Raw genomic sequence first — 20,496 nt, forward strand, 5'->3', positions numbered from 1 at the left:
TGGTCCGAGCTTTCCGGAAGGCAGGATTCACAGAACTACTGGACAACAACAGCGACACTGACTCCGATGACTTCGACGAGACGGAACCGGCCATTTTGGATCCCACGCTTGCGCAACTTTTCAATTCGGACACCGAAGACGAAGAATTCGAAGGATTTACGAATGAAGAATAACTTCAGAAGGTGAGCGCTATGTTTATTTTGTGTGTTGTGACATTAACGTTCGAGCAACATTATGTTGCTATTGCTCTACACCATTTTGAATTTTACTATGTTTGTGATTGCACATTTGCGTACATTTTGGGACAGAGTTGTTAGAACGCTGGTTTTCAATATATTATTAAAGTTTGACTGAACTATCTGACTGTTTTTTTGACATTCCCTTTAGCGCAGCGTAGGCGCGGCTTATAATCCGGGGCGGCTTATTGGTGGACAAAGTTATGAAATATGTAATTCATTGAAGGTGCGGCTAATAATCCGGTGCGCCTTATAGTGCGGAAAATACGGTAATTAAAAAGTGTAGAGAAAAAAAAAGAAGTGGACTTTTGGTAATATGACACAAATAATTAGCATGAATATTTGGAATTAGTTGAATGGTTGGATGTTGAAATTGTTTCAATGAGTTGAAAAATGTTAACTTACAAACAATTTGTCATCATTAAAATGCGCTGATGACATTTTATGCCCAAACTTGACATTTTACAATTTAATGTACACTATTTAAAATGTAATGTGCACAATCTTAAATATATTGTGCAAGTCTTTGGAGGTGGGAGGAAACCACACAAACATAAAACACTAACACTAGCTGGTCGTTACAGTATGAATTAATACATATAACCTATTATTTGTGCACTTTTGACAAGTGATGTACCGAAAACTTGATAAGCGAAAATCACGCTACAGAAACCGGATGTAAACATTGTCTGGAGCATTGTCAGCATGTCTGCGATGTGGACGTGTTTTTTTTTATATATTGCAGATATACCCGCGCGGACAGTGGCAGCTTTTAAGAAGAGAAAGTCCAACTAGAGCAACAGCGCCTAGCACAGTGTGACGTCATGCTCGCTATAGCTCTCTTCTTTCGTCATGGACATCGAGGGACAGAGTTTGAGTCTCGAAACACGAGTACATTCTATAACAGGGGTCCCCAAACTTTTTGACTCGAGGGCCGCATTGGGTTAAAACAATTTGGCCAGGGGGCCACAAATGCCTTTTTCCATCGATAACATGACATCAAGTGCGCACTCTTTCAGTCAATTAGTGCGTGAGGAATATATATATACTGTATATGGCCTTGCGATGAGGGGGCGACTTGTCCAGGGTGTACGCCGCCTTCCGCCCGATTGTAGCTGAGATAGGCTCCAGCGCCCCCGCGACCCCGAAGGGAATAAGCGGTAGAAAATGGATGGATGGATGGATGTATATATATATATATATATATATATATATATATATATATATATATATATATATATATATATATATATATATATATATATATATATATGGGATCTGAGCCGAGGATATCGTTGTGGCTTGTGCAGCCCTTTGAGACACTTGTGATTTAGGGCTATATAAGTAAACTTTGATTTATTTTATATATATATATATATATATATATATATATATATATATATATATGTGAAAAATATACATATATATGTATATACAGTATATATTCCTCGCGCACTAATTGACTGAAAGAGTGCACACTTGATGTCATGTTATCGATGGAAAAAGGCATTTTTAGACAATATGATTTGATTTGCCTGAGTGGCTAGGAGACACCGAGAGTATCAAGCAGTAGAAAATGGATTAGAAAGGACAGATTTAAAAAATATATATATATATTTTTTTTTTAACTTGGGACTTCCTGCGGGCTGGATTTTGGACGCTGGCGGGCCGGATTTGCGGGCCGTAGTTTGGGGACCCAGTTCTATAATAACACCAGAAGAAGATGCTAGCTTTATTGCGAGTTGTTTTTCATTTTAAAAAAAAGGCAATAAAAGTCTGTAAACACTGAACCTTGTACAAAAAGCAGCAACAATTGAAAATATGGCAAAACGATTAAAAAAATACATGTTAATACTAATGAATAAAAACAGATTTGTTTTAAATATATGTATACTTTTTTTTAGCCTTTTTAAAGAAAATCATATCCATCCATCCATCCATTTTCTACCGCTTGTCCCGTTCGGGGTCGCGGGGGGTGCTGGAGCCTATCTCAGCTGCATTCGGGCGGAATGCGGGGTACACCCTGGACAAGTCGCCACCTCATCGCAGGGCCAACACAGATAGACAGACAACATTCACACTCACATTCACACATTAGGGACCATTTAGTGTTGCCAATCAATCATCATAGCAAATTGTGCAAATTACTCGATGATGCCACTCTTAACCTCGCCCCCACCACCACAGGTATTTTGGCAGTTTGGTGGAAAACCCTGCGCCATGTTGTTGTTAGCATTATCAACATTAACCTGGAAACAGAAGTCCAGCTTGGTGAATATCTCTATTGGACGCCATAACTTAATAATGGAAATTAAAACAAATACTAAATTGTAATACATAAAATACATAAGTAAGACTTAATTTAGGCCACAAATATGGGGAATATGCTTTAAAAAGCGGTCTAGCTGCAATGTTTGAAGTGCAACGTGACGAGAGACGACTGTGTAGACTATAAAATAATTGTCAGAATAATTGTATTTAAGTTATCACAAAACTTTGTGTTTCAATGAGTTCCCAGCGAGCAGACAAAAGCTGTCTTTGATCCTACCAAGAAGAAGGCTTGTAAAACTCCACTGTGTGGGATGGGAAGCAACATGAAGGTATTCTGTTTCTTTGATGTATTGTAATCCACAGAAAGATTTTGTCTTGACACGAGACCTACAAAGCGGAGAGGAAGCAGGACCAGACTCCCCTCCAGATGACCTCTTCTTTGAACTGTTTTACAACCTTTTCTTTGAACTGTTTTACAACCTTTTCTTTGAACTTTTTTAATCAAAGGTGATGGCTGTTTACGACCCCTTTCCCTTAGAAACAGCTGTTGCCATTTAATCAGGGAAAGTCCAAATAAAAGAGGAGGCGTACAATCTTTCGTCAGAGCGTGGAACACTGTACAAGGGTACAGGTACGCGTTTCTCCTCATTGAGCCAAATTTAATTCTGTCTCTGTTTAATTCCTTGCTTCTTGTCTTGTTTAATATATGTCATCAGTGTTTGAACCTGACAATAAAGTATCAATGGAAAAGGAATTCCCGAATGACACGAAGCACAAAAATACCTCAGAGTAAAAGAAAAGCTGAGGTACTTACTGCTTGGACTCGCTGTGGCACACTTCCAGGGTGGGGTCGTTATAAATGAAGGAGGCCTCCAGATCGTTGATCCGCACCCTGTAGATGCGACACTGTTTGCTGTTCAACTTGATTCTGTTCAGGTTGGCCACTGTAGGGACGATTGTCAGCTCCACATAGCCCTAAAGACAAAAAACACACAGTTACTCATCATTTCCTGAGCTACATTGATGTATTCAGGTAATATACCAACCCCTTTACTGACTAGCATATGTTTGACATGATTACATATGCTCACCATGCCATGAAAACACTTAAACATAATATTATTACTATTATTATTATGATCATTATTAACACCCCCAACAGCACACGCCTCCCCAATTATGTCAAGTTAATTACGGAATTATAACATCATACTAGGGCTGGACAATTGTGAATAAAATAATAACCACGATTATTTTTGATTGATATTGTAACCACGATTAATTGCACGATTATTCATTAATTAAAAAATATTAGTGTTCATTGTATCCCCCAAACTCAACTTTAAGTATAGCTAAAAAAACATATATAAATTAGTAACAAATAAACCACAACAAGTCAAATTTTAGTAATAACAATACATTTAAAAAACAACAGAAATCTAAAAAAAAAAAAAAAAATTCCGTTTTTCTGTTTAATTGTTTTTAATTCTGTTTTTTACCTTTTACACATACTTTACAGCCACAGAGTGTGTGCTTTTTGTGTCAATTAACATTTTATAAAATGTTCCCTAATTAAATCAAAAAGTCCTTAAGTGTATTGGTGCAATACATCTTTTGACAATTTTGACCAGTTTTTTAGGTCAAAGCATACAAATTGTGGAAATGTATCAATAAGTGTTTTTTTTAAGTACATTACGCTTGTGTAAGGTACTTTTTTGAAACCTTTAATTTGTTAGCGCAGTCGGACCGGATGTGGCGCACCGCGCTTTTATTGTGAAGGGGGAGAGTGTGCTTCGCTGTTATTCTCATCTTGACGAGTAAAGAAAGGACGCGACTCTCAAGCTATTTAATGATCAATATTATTTTACATAATTTTGAAGTATTTAGGAATGGCTGATGGCTAATGGCTAATGAATCCCACCGGTTCTAACGGACATCGATTCACGTAAAATCCAACTGTGTTATGTTACGGCACTTGGGTTGCGCGGGACATTACGCCCAGTTGCAAACTGTTCGCACTTTGGCACTAGGCGAAGGCAGACTCAGCTAAACTAGCATTAGCAGTTTTACATGGCAGTTTCAACACCTCCAAATTTGTTAATGAAATCTACATCTATGAAGGGGTTAAAATCCATCCATCCATCCATTTTCTACTGCTTATTCCCTTTGGGGTCGCAGGGGCGCTGGAGCCTATCTCAGCTACAATCGGGCGGATGGCGGGGTACACCCTGGACAAGTCGCCACCTTATCGCAGGGCCAACACAAATAGACAGACAACATTCACACTCATATCCACACACTAGGGCCAATTTAGTTTTGCCAATCAACCTAATCGCCATGTAAAATTGCTAATGCTACTTCAGCTGAGTCCGCTCTCAGTGCTGCTGGAGTGATCGCCAAGTGCCAAAGTGTGAAAAGTTGAGAACCGGGCGTGACGTTACATACAACACAAATTCACCAAACCCAGGTATTACGGACTGTTGGTCCGTAATAAGTACAATTCTTACAGTATTAAAATTTTTTAGGGCGCGACAAAAAAAAAACTAGGGCTGCACGATTTGGAGATAACTTTGAATTGCAATTTTTCTCTCCAAAATTGCAATTTGATTTACGATTTTTAGATTTTGTATATGAAAATGCATCAAAGTGTAAAAACAATGAGTGAAGGGGTCAGACGATTTTGAGAAAAAAATCTAATTTTGATTTTTCTCTCCAAAATTGCAATTTGATTTACAATTTTTATATTTTGTGCATAAAAATGCATAAAACTGTGAAAACAACAAGTAAAGGGTACTGCACGATTTTAGGAAGAAATGTAATTACGATTTTTCTCTCTAAAATTACGATTCCGATTTGCTTTGCAATTTATATATTTCATACATAAAATTGCACAAAACTGCAAAAATAACGAGTGAAGGAAGACATCTAACTTTTAAGACCGTCAATCAACATATTCTCGTCTCAAGGTGCCACACATTAGAACAATATGCAGTAATTTACTTGAAGAAATTTTTGGCTTTATGCGGACAAACTCAGAGCTTTTGTCAACATCATGCTCTTAAACTGAATAACTAACCACTAAAAGTATACAGTGTTTATAATGTAATGCAATCACAATCATAAAATATAATAATAATGCTAGTAACCATTTACAATGATATACACTTTTATTTCTCATTACTGTAAAATTGTTTACCATTGTGCTGTAATAGGGAGGTAAATAACTTTGTAATGCAAAATAAATAAACCAAAAAATTGAGTAATTTCTGTAAGCAAAAATTTTACTTGAATAAATATTGAACATCTTTAAAGTGTATTTTGTTCTTAGTTGAAGAAACAAGGTCGGACCTTGCCTTTTTTTTGTTGCCATCAGGGGATCACAGCATTCTTGCTCGTTCGTCCACGTTGATGGGCTCATATTGCCCATCCGGTTTTAAGCTGAAATATTCCCACAATGGGACATCTGGCTTTATAACCACACTTTTTCCTATTAAAACTCCTCACTAGTGAGTCGCGACTTTAAGCGTGCAGTCCCGCTCTCCGCCCGCCAAGACAAAGATTGTGAATGACTGAAAAGAGCGCTCACTGCGTTCAGTTAATCCTACTGTTAATTAAACACATTTAGGTGCTGGGAACGACGCGCCGAGTGAGACCTTTTTCTCCCCGCTTGAACGAGAGACAAACAAACTCAACAATTCTGATTGGAGAACAGAACATGTCTGTCACACAAATATCGGTGACAATAGAAAAAAAACAAAAAAAAACGGTCATTTATTGCACCAATTAAAACCTCTATGTCGATTTATCGTGCAGCCCTTCCATAAACTATATACTACTGCCATCTAACGTCTTGGACTTGCAATATGTAATTGCAACTTAATGTTATACTTGCAAATGAGACTGAGAAATGTAATAATAAAACTAAATATAACAACTAGACAGCTGTTATCAGCTCATTTTCTAAAATACCGAACATTGGTAGCGTCGGGTACCGGTAACGATTCCCAGGTACCGAGAATCGGTACTGTGTTGGTTCAAATGTGAACTGTACCCTGCCCTAATATTTATCATAACATGTTTTCAACGAGACGAAAAACGTAAAGCTTTACCCCCTCAGTTCTGAACAAATACCAACACAACGAAGCAGGAACAGTTGACTTACTAACATAAACATTTTATACTTACAATGACAGATTTCCTCTGGAAGTTTATGTTGTTGATGCACACAACCTGGTGGGTCGTGCAAGAAAAGAAAAACAAAATACCGTTAGAACAAAACTCTTCTATTCAAGCAAGAACATATTTTGATAGTAAAAAACAAAACTTATAATTTAAATGGCCGTGGACTCTCAAATCCTTTATCTCGTTTCCTGTTCATGTTGGTGTCTTCTTTTCAGACGTTGTAATGAAGATCCAGTGATCAACAACAGTCTCCTTGTAAATAAAATATGACGTGGTCAAACAATGTTATAAAAACTGATGATCATCATAAAATAGTACGTGGTAATACAATGTTATATATCCCAGCAGGCACAACACATTGATACATCCATCAATCCATTTTCCTCCGCTTATCTGAGGTCGGGTCGCGGGGGCAGCAGCCTAAGCAGAGAAGCCCAGACTTCCCTCTCCCCAGCCACTTCGTCCAGCTCCTCCCGGGGGATCCCGAGGCGTTCCCAGGCCAGCCGGGAGACATACGGTAGTCTTCCCAACGTGTCCTTGGGCTTTCCCGTGGCCTCCTACCGGTTGGACGTGCCCTGTACACCTCCCGAGGGAGGCATTCGGGTGGCATCCTGATCGGATGCCCGAACCACCTCATCTGGCTCCTCTCGATGTGGAGGAGCAGCGGCTTTAATTTGAGCTCCCTCCAGATGACAGAGCTTCCCACCCTATCCCGGCGGAGGAAACTCATTTCGGCCACTTGTACCCGTGATCTTGTCCTTTCGGTCATAACCCAAAGCTCATGACCATAGGTGAGGATGAGAACGTAGATCGACCGGTAAATTGAGAGCTTTGCCTTCCGGCTCAGCTCCTTCTTCACCACAACGGATCGATCCAGCGTCCGCATTACTGAAGATGCCGCACCGATCCGCCTGTCGATCTCACGATCCACTCTTCCCTCACTCGTGAACAAGACTGCGAGGCACTTGAACTCCTTCACATGGGGTAGGGTCTCCTCCACAACCTGGAGATGGCACGCCACCGTTTTCCAAGCAAGAACCATGGACTCGGACTTGGAGGTGTGATTCTCATACCAGTCGCTTCAAACTTGGCTGCGACATTGATACAACGTTGATTATCCTTTTTTTAATTTATTTAGAACTGACTTCTATATAACATTGCAAAATAGTTGTATTTGTTAATTGAAAAAACGTGGAAGTCTAACGTCTGACCCACGTCACAACCTGACATTGAATAATCGTTGTCAAAAAGCATGTTGTTTTAATGTTGTATTTGTGTTGTAGAAAACTGGTTGGGAAATGACCAAAATTCAATGGTCAAATCAACGACAGAATGCAACATTGATTAAACGTTGTCAAAAAGCATGTTGTTTCAACGTTGTATTTGTGTTGTAGAAAATTGGTTGGGAAATGACCAAAATTCAACGGTCAAATCAACGACGGAACGCAACATTGATTAACCATACTCAAAAAGCATGTTGTTTCAACGTTGTAGAAAATTGGTTGGGAAATGACCAAAATTCAATGGTCAAATCAACGACAGAACGCAACATTGATTAACCACAGTCAAAAAGCATGTTGTTACAACGTTGTATTTGTGTTTTAGAAAATTGGTTGGGAAATTACCAAAATTCAACAGTCAAATCAACGACAGAACACAACATTGATTAATTGTTGTCAAAAAGCATGTTGTTTCAACGTCGTATTTGTGTTGTAGAAAACTGGTTGGGAAATGACCAAAATTCAACGGTCAAATCAACGACAGAACACAACATTGATTAAACGTTGTCAAAAAGCATGTTGTTTCAACGTCGTATTTGTGTTGTAGAAAATTGGTTGGGAAATGACCAAAATTAAACGGTCAAATCAACGACAGAACGCAACATTGATTAAACATTGTCAAAAAGCATGTTGTTTCAACGTTGTATTTGTGTTGTAGAAAATTGGTTGGGAAATGACCAAAATTAAACGGTCAAATCAACGACAGAACGCAACATTGATTAAACATTGTCAAAAAGCATGTTGTTTCAACGTTGTATTTGTGTTGTAGAAAATTGGTTGGGAAATGACCAAAATTAAACGGTCAAATCAACGACAGAACGCAACATTGATTAACCATACTCAAAAAGCATGCTGTTTCAACGTTGTAGAAAATTGGTTGGGAAATGACCAAAATTCAATGGTCAAATCAACGACAGAACGCAACATTGATTAACCACAGTCAAAAAGCATGTTGTTACAATGTTGTATTTGTGTTTTAGAAAATTGGTTGGGAAATTACCAAAATTCAACAGTCAAATCAACGACAGAACACAACATTGATTAATTGTTGTCAAAAAGCATGTTGTTTCAACGTCGTATTTGTGTTGTAGAAAACTGGTTGGGAAATGACCAAAATTCAATGGTCAAATCAACGACAAAACGCAACATTGATTAAACGTTGTCAAAAAGCATGTTGTTTCAACGTTATATTTGTGTTGTAGAAAATTGGTTGGGAAATGACCAAAATTCAACGGTCAAATCAACGACAGAACACAACATTGATTAAACGTTGTCAAAAAGCATGTTGTTTCAACGTCGTATTTGTGTTGTAGAAAATTGGTTGGGAAATGACCAAAATTAAACGGTCAAATCAACGACAGAACGCAACATTGATTAAACATTGTCAAAAAGCATGTTGTTTCAACGTTGTATTTGTGTTGTAGAAAATTGGTTGGGAAATGACCAAAATTAAACGGTCAAATCAACGACAGAACGCAACATTGATTAACCATACTCAAAAAGCATGCTGTTTCAACGTTGTAGAAAATTGGTTGGGAAATGACCAAAATTCAATGGTCAAATCAACGACAGAACGCAACATTGATTAACCACAGTCAAAAAGCATGTTGTTACAATGTTGTATTTGTGTTTTAGAAAATTGGTTGGGAAATTACCAAAATTCAACAGTCAAATCAACGACAGAACACAACATTGATTAATTGTTGTCAAAAAGCATGTTGTTTCAACGTCGTATTTGTGTTGTAGAAAACTGGTTGGGAAATGACCAAAATTCAATGGTCAAATCAACGACAAAACGCAACATTGATTAAACGTTGTCAAAAAGCATGTTGTTTCAACGTTATATTTGTGTTGTAGAAAATTGGTTGGGAAATGACCAAAATTAAACGGTCAAATCAACGACAGAACACAACATTGATTAAACGTTGTCAAAAAGCATGTTGTTTCAACGTCGTATTTGTGTTGTAGAAAATTGGTTGGGAATTGACCAAAATTAAACGGTCAAATCAACGACAGAACGCAACATTGATTAAACATTGTCAAAAAGCATGTTGTTTCAACATTGTATTTGTGTTGTAGAAAATTGGTTGGGAAATGACCAAAATTAACGGTCAAATCAACGACAGAACGCAACATTGATTAACCATACTCAAAAAGCATGCTGTTTCAACGTTGTAGAAAATTGGTTGGGAAATGACCAAAATTCAATGGTCAAATCAACGACAGAACGCAACATTGATTAACCACAGTCAAAAAGCATGTTGTTACAACGTTGTATTTGTGTTGTAGAAAATTGGTTGGGAAATTACCAAAATTCAACGGTCAAATCAACGACAGAACACAACATTGATGAAACGTTGCCAAAAAGCATGTTGTTTCAAAGTTGTATTTGTGTTGTAGAAAATTGGTTGGGAAATGACCAAAATTCATCGATCAAATCAACGATAGAACGCAACATTGATTAAACGTTGTCAAAAAGCATGTTGTTACGTTGTATTTGTGTTGTAGAAAATTGGTTGGGAAATGACCAAAATTCAACGGTCAAATCAACGACAGAACGCAACATTGATTAAACGTTGTCAAAAGGCATGTTGTTTCAACGTTGTATTTGTGTTGTAGACAACTGGTTGGGAAATGACCAAAATTCAACGGTCAAATCAACGACAGAACACAACATTGATTAAACGTTGTCAAAAAGCATGTTGTTTCAATGTCGTATTTGTGTTGTAGAAAATTGGTTGGGAAATGACCAAAATTAAACGGTCAAATCAACGACAGAACGCAACATTGATTAAACATTGTCAAAAAGCATGTTGTTTCAACGTTGTATTTGTGTTGTAGAAAATTGGTTGGGAAATGACCAAAATTAACGGTCAAATCAACGACAGAACGCAACATTGATTAACCATACTCAAAAAGCATGCTGTTTCAACGTTGTAGAAAATTGGTTGGGAAATGACCAAAATTCAATGGTCAAATCAACGACAGAATGCAACATTGATTAACCACAGTCAAAAAGCATGTTGTTACAACGTTGTATTTGTGTTGTAGAAAATTGGTTGGGAAATGACCAAAATTCAACGGTCAAATCAACGACAGAACACAACATTGATGAAACGTTGCCAAAAAGCATGTTGTTTCAAAGTTGTATTTGTGTTGTAGAAAATTGGTTGGGAAATGACCAAAATTCATCGATCAAATCAACGATAGAACGCAACATTGATTAAACGTTGTCAAAAAGCATGTTGTTACGTTGTATTTGTGTTGTAGAAAATTGGTTGGGAAATGACCAAAATTCAACGGTCAAATCAACGACAGAACGCAACATTGATTAAACGTTGTCAAAAGGCATGTTGTTTCAACGTTGTATTTGTGTTGTAGACAACTGGTTGGGAAATGACCAAAATTCAACGGTCAAATCAACGACAGAACGCAACATTGATTAAACATTGCCAAAAAGCATGTTGTTTCAAAGTTGTATTTGTGTTGTAGAAAATTGGTTGGGAAATGACCAAAATTCATCGATCAAATCAACGATAGAACGCAACATTGATTAAACGTTGTCAAAAAGCATGTTGTTACGTTGTATTTGTGTTGTAGAAAATTGGTTGGGAAATGACCAAAATTCAACGGTCAAATCAACGACAGAACGCAACATTGATTAAACGTTGTCAAAAGGCATGTTGTTTCAACGTTGTATTTGTGTTGTAGACAACTGGTTGGGAAATGACCAAAATTCAACGGTCAAATCAACGACAGAACGCAACATTGATTAAACATTGCCAAAAAGCATGTTGTTTCAAAGTTGTATTTGTGTTGTAGAAAATTGGTTGGGAAATGACCAAAATTCATCGATCAAATCAACGATAGAACGCAACATTGATTAAACGTTGTCAAAAAGCATGTTGTTACGTTGTATTTGTGTTGTAGAAAATTGGTTGGGAAATGACCAAAATTCAACGGTCAAATCAACGACAGAACGCAACATTGATTAAACGTTGTCAAAAGGCATGTTGTTTCAACGTTGTATTTGTGTTGTAGACAACTGGTTGGGAAATGACCAAAATTCAACGGTCAAATCAACGACAGAACGCAACATTGATTAAACATTGCCAAAAAGCATGTTGTTTCAACGTCAGAACCTAATTCTACAAGTTCTCAACGTTGTTTTAATGTCTTGTGCCTGCTGGAATATTGATGATTTGCTGCAGAAGGTCCGAGCTATTAGAAAAGAAAACATGGGGCAAAAAAAGAAAGAAAATGATTCCATACCTGTTCGATTAAAAGATGCTTTTCTTGACAGTCTTCTTAGACGTCGCCATGATAAACTCATCCATCGATATTATTTAAAAGTTGGAGGAAAAGTCATACGTGAAGCGATGCCGATGCTTTCGCCAACACCTCCCGCAAACAATAACCATTTAAAGAGTAGAAGCCTCACATTTTAAATAACTTTAAAAATAAAATGTTTTGTCCACAATGTAAACCTATATTTGTAAAAGCTAAATGATAAAAAATAATAATAATTAACGATGTCTGTTTAAACAAACAGCGGAAGTCTGTCTTCTTCGTTTTTTACTTCTTCTTCTTCGTATTAGGGCGGATACAAACTATATCAGTGTCTTACTGCCACCTATCGGATTGTGAATTATTTGTATATTTTACACATATTTGGTCACATTTTCAGTAGACCCATAATAAATTCATAAAATAACCAAACTTCATGAAGTTTTTTGTGACCAACAAGTATGTGCTCCAATAACTCTATCACAAAAAAATAAGAGTAGTAGAAATTATTGGAAACTCAAGACAGCCATGTAAACTTTTGACCACAACTGTATATATCCTTTCATATTCCTAAATATAAAATCTGTCCTCTTTCACTCTTCCTATTTCCTTTTTCAATCTCTTATTTTATATTACAAAGCTTCTTAACATCAACATTGAATTCAAACTCCTTTCATAATTTTTTTCTTAGCATCTCCTTTAATATTTTCCTCATAAACTCTTTTGGCCGTTCTTCTTCTCTCCTTTCTTTACTCAAGAAGCCCGTTTGCGCCACGAAAATGAATTAATTCATAAATACCCCAATAGTGAGTCATAATTATGAGATAAAAAATCAAAATTATGAGATAAAAAATCAAAATTATGAGATAAATCATAATTTTAAGATTAAAAATCCAAATGATGTGATTAAAAGTCAAAATGATGATCCCTTGTGGATCATTAAAGTTTGTCTAAGTTTGTCTAAGTCTAATTGTTATAATTAAGACTTTTTTAATTATGATTTACCAAATTGGGACTTTTCTCATAATTATGACTGTTTATCTATTCATGACTTGTTCATCATTTCAACTTTTTATCTTAAAATTATGACTTTTTATTTTATAATTTCAACTTTCTTATCTCAATAATGACCTTTTCCTCAAAATTTCGACTTTTTAACCCATAATTATGAATTTTTATCTCATAATTTCAGTTTTTAATCTCATGACTTTTCTCTGATACTTTACTTTATTTCATGTTTTACTTTCATCTCATAATTATGACTTTTTCATCATTTCGACTTTTTATCTTAAAATTGACTTTTAATAACTTTTTATCTCATACTTTCGACTTTTTTTTATCTCAAAGTTTACTTTTTAATTTCATCATTTGACTTTTTATCTCATAATTATGATTTTTTTCCCCTCATAATTTCTATTTTGTAACCCATAATTATGATTTTTTTAATCTCATAATTCATCAATCTCATGACTTTTTACAATTTGCTTCTCATAATTTAGACTTTCTTATCTCACAATTATGACATTTTCATAATTCAGACTTTTTATCTTAAAATTATGATGACTTAACTTTTTTCGACTTTTTAAAAATCTCATTATGACTTTTCTCTCATAATTTAGACTTTATCTCATAATTATGACATTTTCATAACGACTTTATATCATAAATATGACTCTTATCTCAGTAATTAGACATTTTATCTCATAATTATGACTTTGTATCTCATAACTTCAACTTTTTATCTTATAATTTCAACTTTTTTTTATCTGTTTACTTTTTAATCTCATAATTTGACTTTTTATCTCATAATTACGACTTTTTTCCTCATATTTTCGATTTTTTTAACCCATGATTATGATTTCTTTAATCTCATAATTTCAATTTTTAATATCGTGACTTTTTACAATTTACTTCTCATAATTTTGACTTTCTTATCTCATAATTCTGACTTTTTTATAATTTCGACTTTTTATTTAAAAATTATGACTTAACTTTTTTTTTTGACTTTTTAAAAATGTCATGACTTTTCTCTAATAATTTAGACTATCTCATAATTATGACATTTTCATAACGACTTTATATCATAAATATGACTTTCTTATCTCAGTAATTTGACTTTTTATCTCATAATTATGACTTAGTATCTCATAATTTAAACTTTTTATCCTATAATTTGTATCTCATAATTTCGATTTTTTTTTTAATCTTAAAATTATGACTTTTAATAACTTTTTTCTCATAATTTCGATTTTTTTTCATCTCAGTTTACTTTTTAATCTCATAATTTGACTTTTTATCTCATAACTATGACTTTTTTCCCTCATAATTTCGATGTTTTAACCCATAATTATGATTTTTTTAATCTCATAATTTAAATTTTTAATCTCATGATTTTTCACAATTTACTTCTCATTATTTAGACTTTCTTATTTCATAATTATGACTTTTTCATAATTTCGATTTTTTATCTTAAAATTATGACTTTTAATTACTTTTTTCGACTTTTTTTTTTTTATCTCAAATTGAAGTTTTTCTCATAATTTAGACTTTGTCATAATTATGAAATTTTCATAACGACTTTATATCATAAATATGACTTTCTTATCTCGGTAATTTGATTTTTTATCTGACTTTGTATCTCATAACTTCAACTTTTTATCCTATAATTTGTATATCATAATTTCGATTTCTCATTTCATGATTTTTAATCTCACAATTTAGATTTTTTAGCTCATAACTTTCTTGGCCTCGTCTTAAAACCCACTGTTATTCTCTGGCTTTTAAATCAGCGTGAGTCTCGTGGTCCTCTGTATCTTTTAATGTTTTATTCTATTATATTGATTTTTTTAATTGTTTTATTCTATTTTGTTGATGTATTTTATTCTATTATTATTATGTGTTTGTTTATTGTTTACTTCTTACTTTTTAAATTCTCGTAATTTCATTACTTTTATTGTTTCTTTTTTTATGTGCAGCACTCTGGAGACAGTTTTCTTGTTAATTAGTGCTATATAAATAAAAGGGATATTACTTTTCATCTCCCAATTTCGACTTTTTATCCCAAAATGATGACTTTCTTATCTCATAATTACGATTTAAGATGGGACTATTTTTTTGAGTTGCGTCAACAGGCGTCCATATTTTACACTTTATTCCCACAAACAGTTAAAAGCCCATTACAGTTTACGCTGTAAAAAATGGCAGCAAAAAGAAAAGAAAAGCAAACATAAGGGAAATAAAAGTAGCAGATAAAAAAGTCTTGAAGCTTTTTAGTTTCACAGTTAGAAAAAAAAAATAGTAAAATTTGTACATTTGGGGATTTCAAAAGTAATTTTAAAATACCAATTAAACCAATTTAAATATCGATATTTATGGACATAGAATTTGGGACATAAAGAGATAATTTGATGTTAGAGAAATCAAATAAAACAAGGTTTTATTACAAAGACTGTTCAACTTTCAGACATGAGAACACAAAACGTACATAATATGTTAAATCAACAATAATTGCTGTTTGGCCTTAAAGTAACTTTCTCTTACTAACAAAATATTGAATGGTGATTAATCGCACCTTGTTTGTAGTTAACGCGTAATTAATTGCAGAAGGATAGAATTGTTTTATTTTTGAGAAGTGTATCTTCGACATTTTAATGCTATCAATGTGGGACTGGACAATTAGTTTGATTTATGTTCATTTATTCCACATTATGCTTTTTAAATAGCTCTACACAAGATGGAAACAAAGACTCTTTGAATCATGTTCATGCATAGAAGAGATGTTGACAAACTCAAGAGAAAAGCAGAATGTTGCACTTTGAAATTCCCTTCCTGTCGCTAATAAAAGAACATTGTTCCTCCTGCTACTAAATATACACCTGCCTTGTTTTTAATGACTACTTGGGCCTACCACGCTACAGTACATTAAATCTGGTCATGATGGTGGCACTTGTGTTGTCTGGGTCAATCTTGTACACTTTTTGACCTCCTTCCATGTTAACAACAAACAGAAGGTTTACTTTTGATAATTAATACACACTTGAAGATGCGATACGTTTGAAGTCTTTGTTTTCTTTGGCAGATTTTTCAGCTCTTCACTTTCTCTCTTTGGGAACTCAACTAACTTGAAGCATTTTCTGAAAAACAAAACAAAACATTTCAAATTCACATTTGAGCGATATCGTCTTTTAATAAAAGCTAAAAAGCCAAAAAAATCTACTGATTTTAAATTGGTGATGCAATCCTGATTATTTAAAGATGAATCATTTTGCGTAATTTAAAAGTGTAGAGAAAAAGTGGAATTTTGTCAATAAGACAAATAAACAGTGTGAATATTTGGAATTAGTTCAATGGTTGGATGTTGAAATTATTTCAACGGGTTGACAAATGTTAACGTACGAACAATTTGTCATCATTAAAATGTGCTGATGACATTTTTTGCCCAAACTTGACATTTTACAATTTAAAGTACACAATTTAAAATGTAATGTGCACAATCTTAAATAAATTGTACACAATTTTAAATGCAGTGCACACACTTTTAAAATGTACACAATTTTAAGTATTATGCACACAATCTAAAACATAATGTACACACTTTAAAATGTAATGTACACGTTTTAATATAATATACATGATTTAAAAGGGGTAGGATTAAATAAACTCTGCTTTTTCCTACTCCTTTTCGGACTTGCTGTAATGAAACAACTGGAAATATGTGATGCATTACATTGTATTGTATGCATGTTCCAAATAAACTGAAACTGAAATGTAATGTACACTATTTAAAAATATAATATACACAATTCAAAATGTAATGTACACAATTTGATATGTAATGTACGCAATCTTAAATACAAAGTGCACAATTTCAAATGTAATGTACACATTTTTAAATATGAATGCACACAATCTAAAACCCATCTGGGTCCCCGGGACCAGACTTGATGGAAGCCCTACAGGTAAAAAAAAAAAAAAAAAAAAAAAAAAGTAAAATAAAAAAAATATATATATATATATATACGGTATATATATTGTATTGGTTTTATAAATGAAAAATGTATATTATATGTATGTATGTATGTATATAGCATGGGTATATGACCACTCAGCAGAATCAAAAATAATAATTTTCCTGAGGGCAATACACTTCTATATAATCTAATCTAATCTAATCCAAACTGCCCCAATGGTGATACTTTCATGATTAAAATTCGCACAAAATGGCATGGGCATAGCATGCTATCATGCTACAATATTAGCATGGTAGCATGTTAGCATAGCCAGAATTAAATGCCTTTTTTGTTTTAATTAGTTATTGAATTAGTCAAGTAAGTAACTATGAAGTACACATGTGAATTGTACTATGTGTGACATGATTGTAAGTAGTACTAGTCGTAGGAGTACCGGTACTCATAGTAGTAGTGGTACTCATAGTGGTAGCGGTGGTTTTAATTAAATGTAATAATTTAAATTTTCCTGAGGGAACTCTCCTGAAGGAATCAATAAAGTACTATCTATCTATCTATATATCTTTACTTTTTTCTTGAGGGCTTCCACTGATGCAAAGTCCAGACAATCCAGTTTGACTTGAATGTGTTTGGGAACATCTGGAATGAGGAAAGTCAGGATGAACTTGAAGGCCAGCAGTCCATGCTGAAATCAGAGATCAGAAATTCATTCAAATTCGCCAGTAACATTTCTTGTCTGCTTTGATTGACATGTCATCTAGATTCTCAATACTCTTTTTGATTTGTAACTTATAACAATCAAAAAAACAAACACAAAAAAAACACACTTCTTGGTGTGTTTTACATACTGAATTGATGAGTTCCATCTGCAATAACACTCTTTATTTTGAATTACATTTTTCACTCATAGCTAAGGCAGCTAATGAGACAGCTAAAAATGCTATAATGAAAGTTTTTTTTATACATTCAGTCATTTCAAAGTCTGCCAGATAAAAGACAAATTGATTTGATGCTACCTGCTTGTTACGGTACAGGGGAAAGAAGACGGCACAGAATGCAGGACGTCGTTAAGCTCTATATTTATTATATATTTACAATAGAATGGAGTGTGAAACTAATCCAAAATGTGTATGTGTGTGACTATGTGTGGCGGGTATCTGTACAGTGTTACCGGAAGTGTTGAGCGAGGTGCGGAAGTCCAAGGGGGCAAGGCAAGCACGGAGGTCCGTGGGCAGGCGTGAGGTCAAGGGCAGGAGCGAGGCGTCAGAGTCTGTGTCCAGGCGGGTGGTCGAGAACCAATGAGGCAGCCAGGGAACCAGAGGGAATACGGGGAGACGAGACACATTGCTCGTGACGCGGGAACGGAGAAATGCTGTGTACAAGAACAGGTCGCTACGTTCTGGCCCGGAACGCAGGTTTGCACTGGCTTAAGGAGCCTAGGAAGCTATCAGCGACAGGTGTGTAGAGTGCTGATTGATTGCCGATTGAATGCAGCCGCCTGCTGCAGCCGGAGTGGCGCCCGGGCCGTGACACTTCTGTGGTCATAAACACTTTGTAATGGGACTGTGTGTGACTGGAGCCTGTCATTGCAACTATGTACAGTAGACGGCATGCTTTTACACACCTGGGCTTCATGTGTTAAAAGTTGCGTGGATGTCCTACTAAAAAATGGCATACTTTCAAATCCAGAAAACGGCGGAGGCAAACAAAATTCAGATATTTGGGCGACATGCAAGAAAAGACTAGGCTGGTTCTCGAGCTAAGCGAGTCCACTGATCATTCAGTAAGGAACATGAACGCAAAGGTTTCTTCAGGCCGAAAGTGGAATGCTCAAACTGAAGTCAATCGAGCCATTGCTCAGCTGCAACACCAGGAGATTGTTGGCAAAGTCCAGGTAGGAAAAGCAAGACTGGAATGGGGGAGGCCCCTCGTTTCTGGTCAAAAGCCAACCGCAAGGAGAGGAAGAAGATGGTAGTGGCAGAGAAGACAAGGATGGAGAAAGATAGCATAATATCAACGCTGTGTGACAAGTAATCTGGACAACCTGGGAGGGAGTTACCAACCTGAAAATCAGCCGGTCAGAATTATGGAAAACTCAAGAGGCAAGGCTTAATTTCATAATTCGGTCAACGTATGACACATTTCCCTGCCCTCGCAACCTCTACCAGTGGTTTGAAAACAAGGAATGTTGTTACCTATGCAAGACTCGGAACACAAGCCTTGTCAGGCTGCACTCTCTCAGACACGCTACAGATGGCGCCACGACCAGGTCCAGAGGAAACTAGTCAAAGTGCTGTAGAGGTGGCGCCAAGACAACAAGAAGTCACCACCAGTGGAGAACCACATCAGCTTTGTCATGGAAGGTGGAAAACAGAGATACACCAGATCAAGGGAAACACCAAGACTCTTTTCTTCAGGTCATGAGTGGGACATGTGGGGTTGACCTCGGCAGACAACTTCAGTTTCCTACAGAGATCACCACTACATCTCTTCATTCCAACATTGTTGTTTGGTCCATTGGCGCAAAGTCGGTGCACCTCATCAAACTAACGATTCCACGGGAGGAAGGGATTGAGGCTGTATTTGAGAGGAAGAAGGCCAAATACACAGAGTTGGCCACCGAGTGCAGAGAGGCTGGCTGGAAGACCACTATGTAACCAGTTGAGGTTGGATGCCGAGGCTTTGTCGGAATGTTAACCACACGTATCTTGAAGGACGCAGTAGTGACCGGAGGGAAGATGAAGAGGGCACTAAAAAACCAGCAGAGGAGACGGAAAAAGGCAGTTTTGGCTCTGGCTGAGGAGGAAGGACACATGCTAGGAAAAGAACATCTAACTCCATCTAACATCTAACTCTGATGACAAAAATAGCACTCAAAAAGGAGTGAGGAAAAAATAACTAATGATGCACACTTAAAGTGTGAGGAACAGAAATAGCACACTTAAGGTTTGGAGAAGTAACAATTAACACTACCACCACAACGCCGCGACTGAGCCACAGGAACGAGAAGCTTGAGTGGAGCCACGGCAGAGGAGATGTACACGACCGGAAGGGTGAACCATCAGGAAATCTACTGGTGCCAAGTGAAGGGACTGGAGAGCTTAAGTAGTCAGGAGAAAATGAGTATCAGGTGTACGTGCAGGTGGCTACGCCCAGTGACCTAGAAACCAGTCGCTGCAACATACAGAAGATAGGCGGCAGCAGAGCTGCCAGATCATAACAGTGTGAGGCACTGGACATTTCCATGTTCAGTTCACTCCAGCTACATCTCAT

General features: G+C 35.9%; 2 protein-coding genes across 4 annotated transcripts in view; both read right to left on the reverse strand.

The window, feature by feature from the left end:
• taf2 (TAF2 RNA polymerase II, TATA box binding protein (TBP)-associated factor) overlaps positions 1–14,878 on the reverse strand; it is a 73,467-nt gene extending 58,589 nt beyond the window's left edge. Inside the window, exons 1-4 of the mRNA XM_061982869.2 lie at positions 12,242–14,878; positions 6,836–6,941; positions 6,693–6,747; positions 3,322–3,482 (exon numbers count right to left, since the gene is read on the reverse strand). Coding sequence (XP_061838853.1) covers positions 3,322–3,482; positions 6,693–6,747; positions 6,836–6,885 — 266 coding nt within the window. The 5' untranslated portion in view covers positions 6,886–6,941; positions 12,242–14,878. The remainder of the gene's footprint in view (positions 1–3,321; positions 3,483–6,692; positions 6,748–6,835; positions 6,942–12,241) is intronic.
• A 1,057-nt stretch (positions 14,879–15,935) lies between these two features.
• Positions 15,936–20,496, reverse strand: part of ano10a (anoctamin 10a) — a 29,132-nt gene continuing 24,571 nt past the window's right edge. For all 3 annotated transcript variants that reach the window (XM_061982870.2, XM_061982871.1, XM_061982872.1), the window contains 2 exons: positions 17,792–17,908; positions 15,936–16,389 (listed from right to left, as the gene is read on the reverse strand). In XM_061982870.2, the coding sequence (XP_061838854.1) occupies positions 16,369–16,389; positions 17,792–17,908 (138 nt within the window). In that variant the 3' untranslated portion in view covers positions 15,936–16,368. The remainder of the gene's footprint in view (positions 16,390–17,791; positions 17,909–20,496) is intronic.

Source organism: Nerophis lumbriciformis, linkage group LG21 (genome assembly GCF_033978685.3).
Source record: "Nerophis lumbriciformis linkage group LG21, RoL_Nlum_v2.1, whole genome shotgun sequence".
Taxonomy (NCBI): Eukaryota; Metazoa; Chordata; class Actinopteri; order Syngnathiformes; family Syngnathidae; genus Nerophis; species Nerophis lumbriciformis.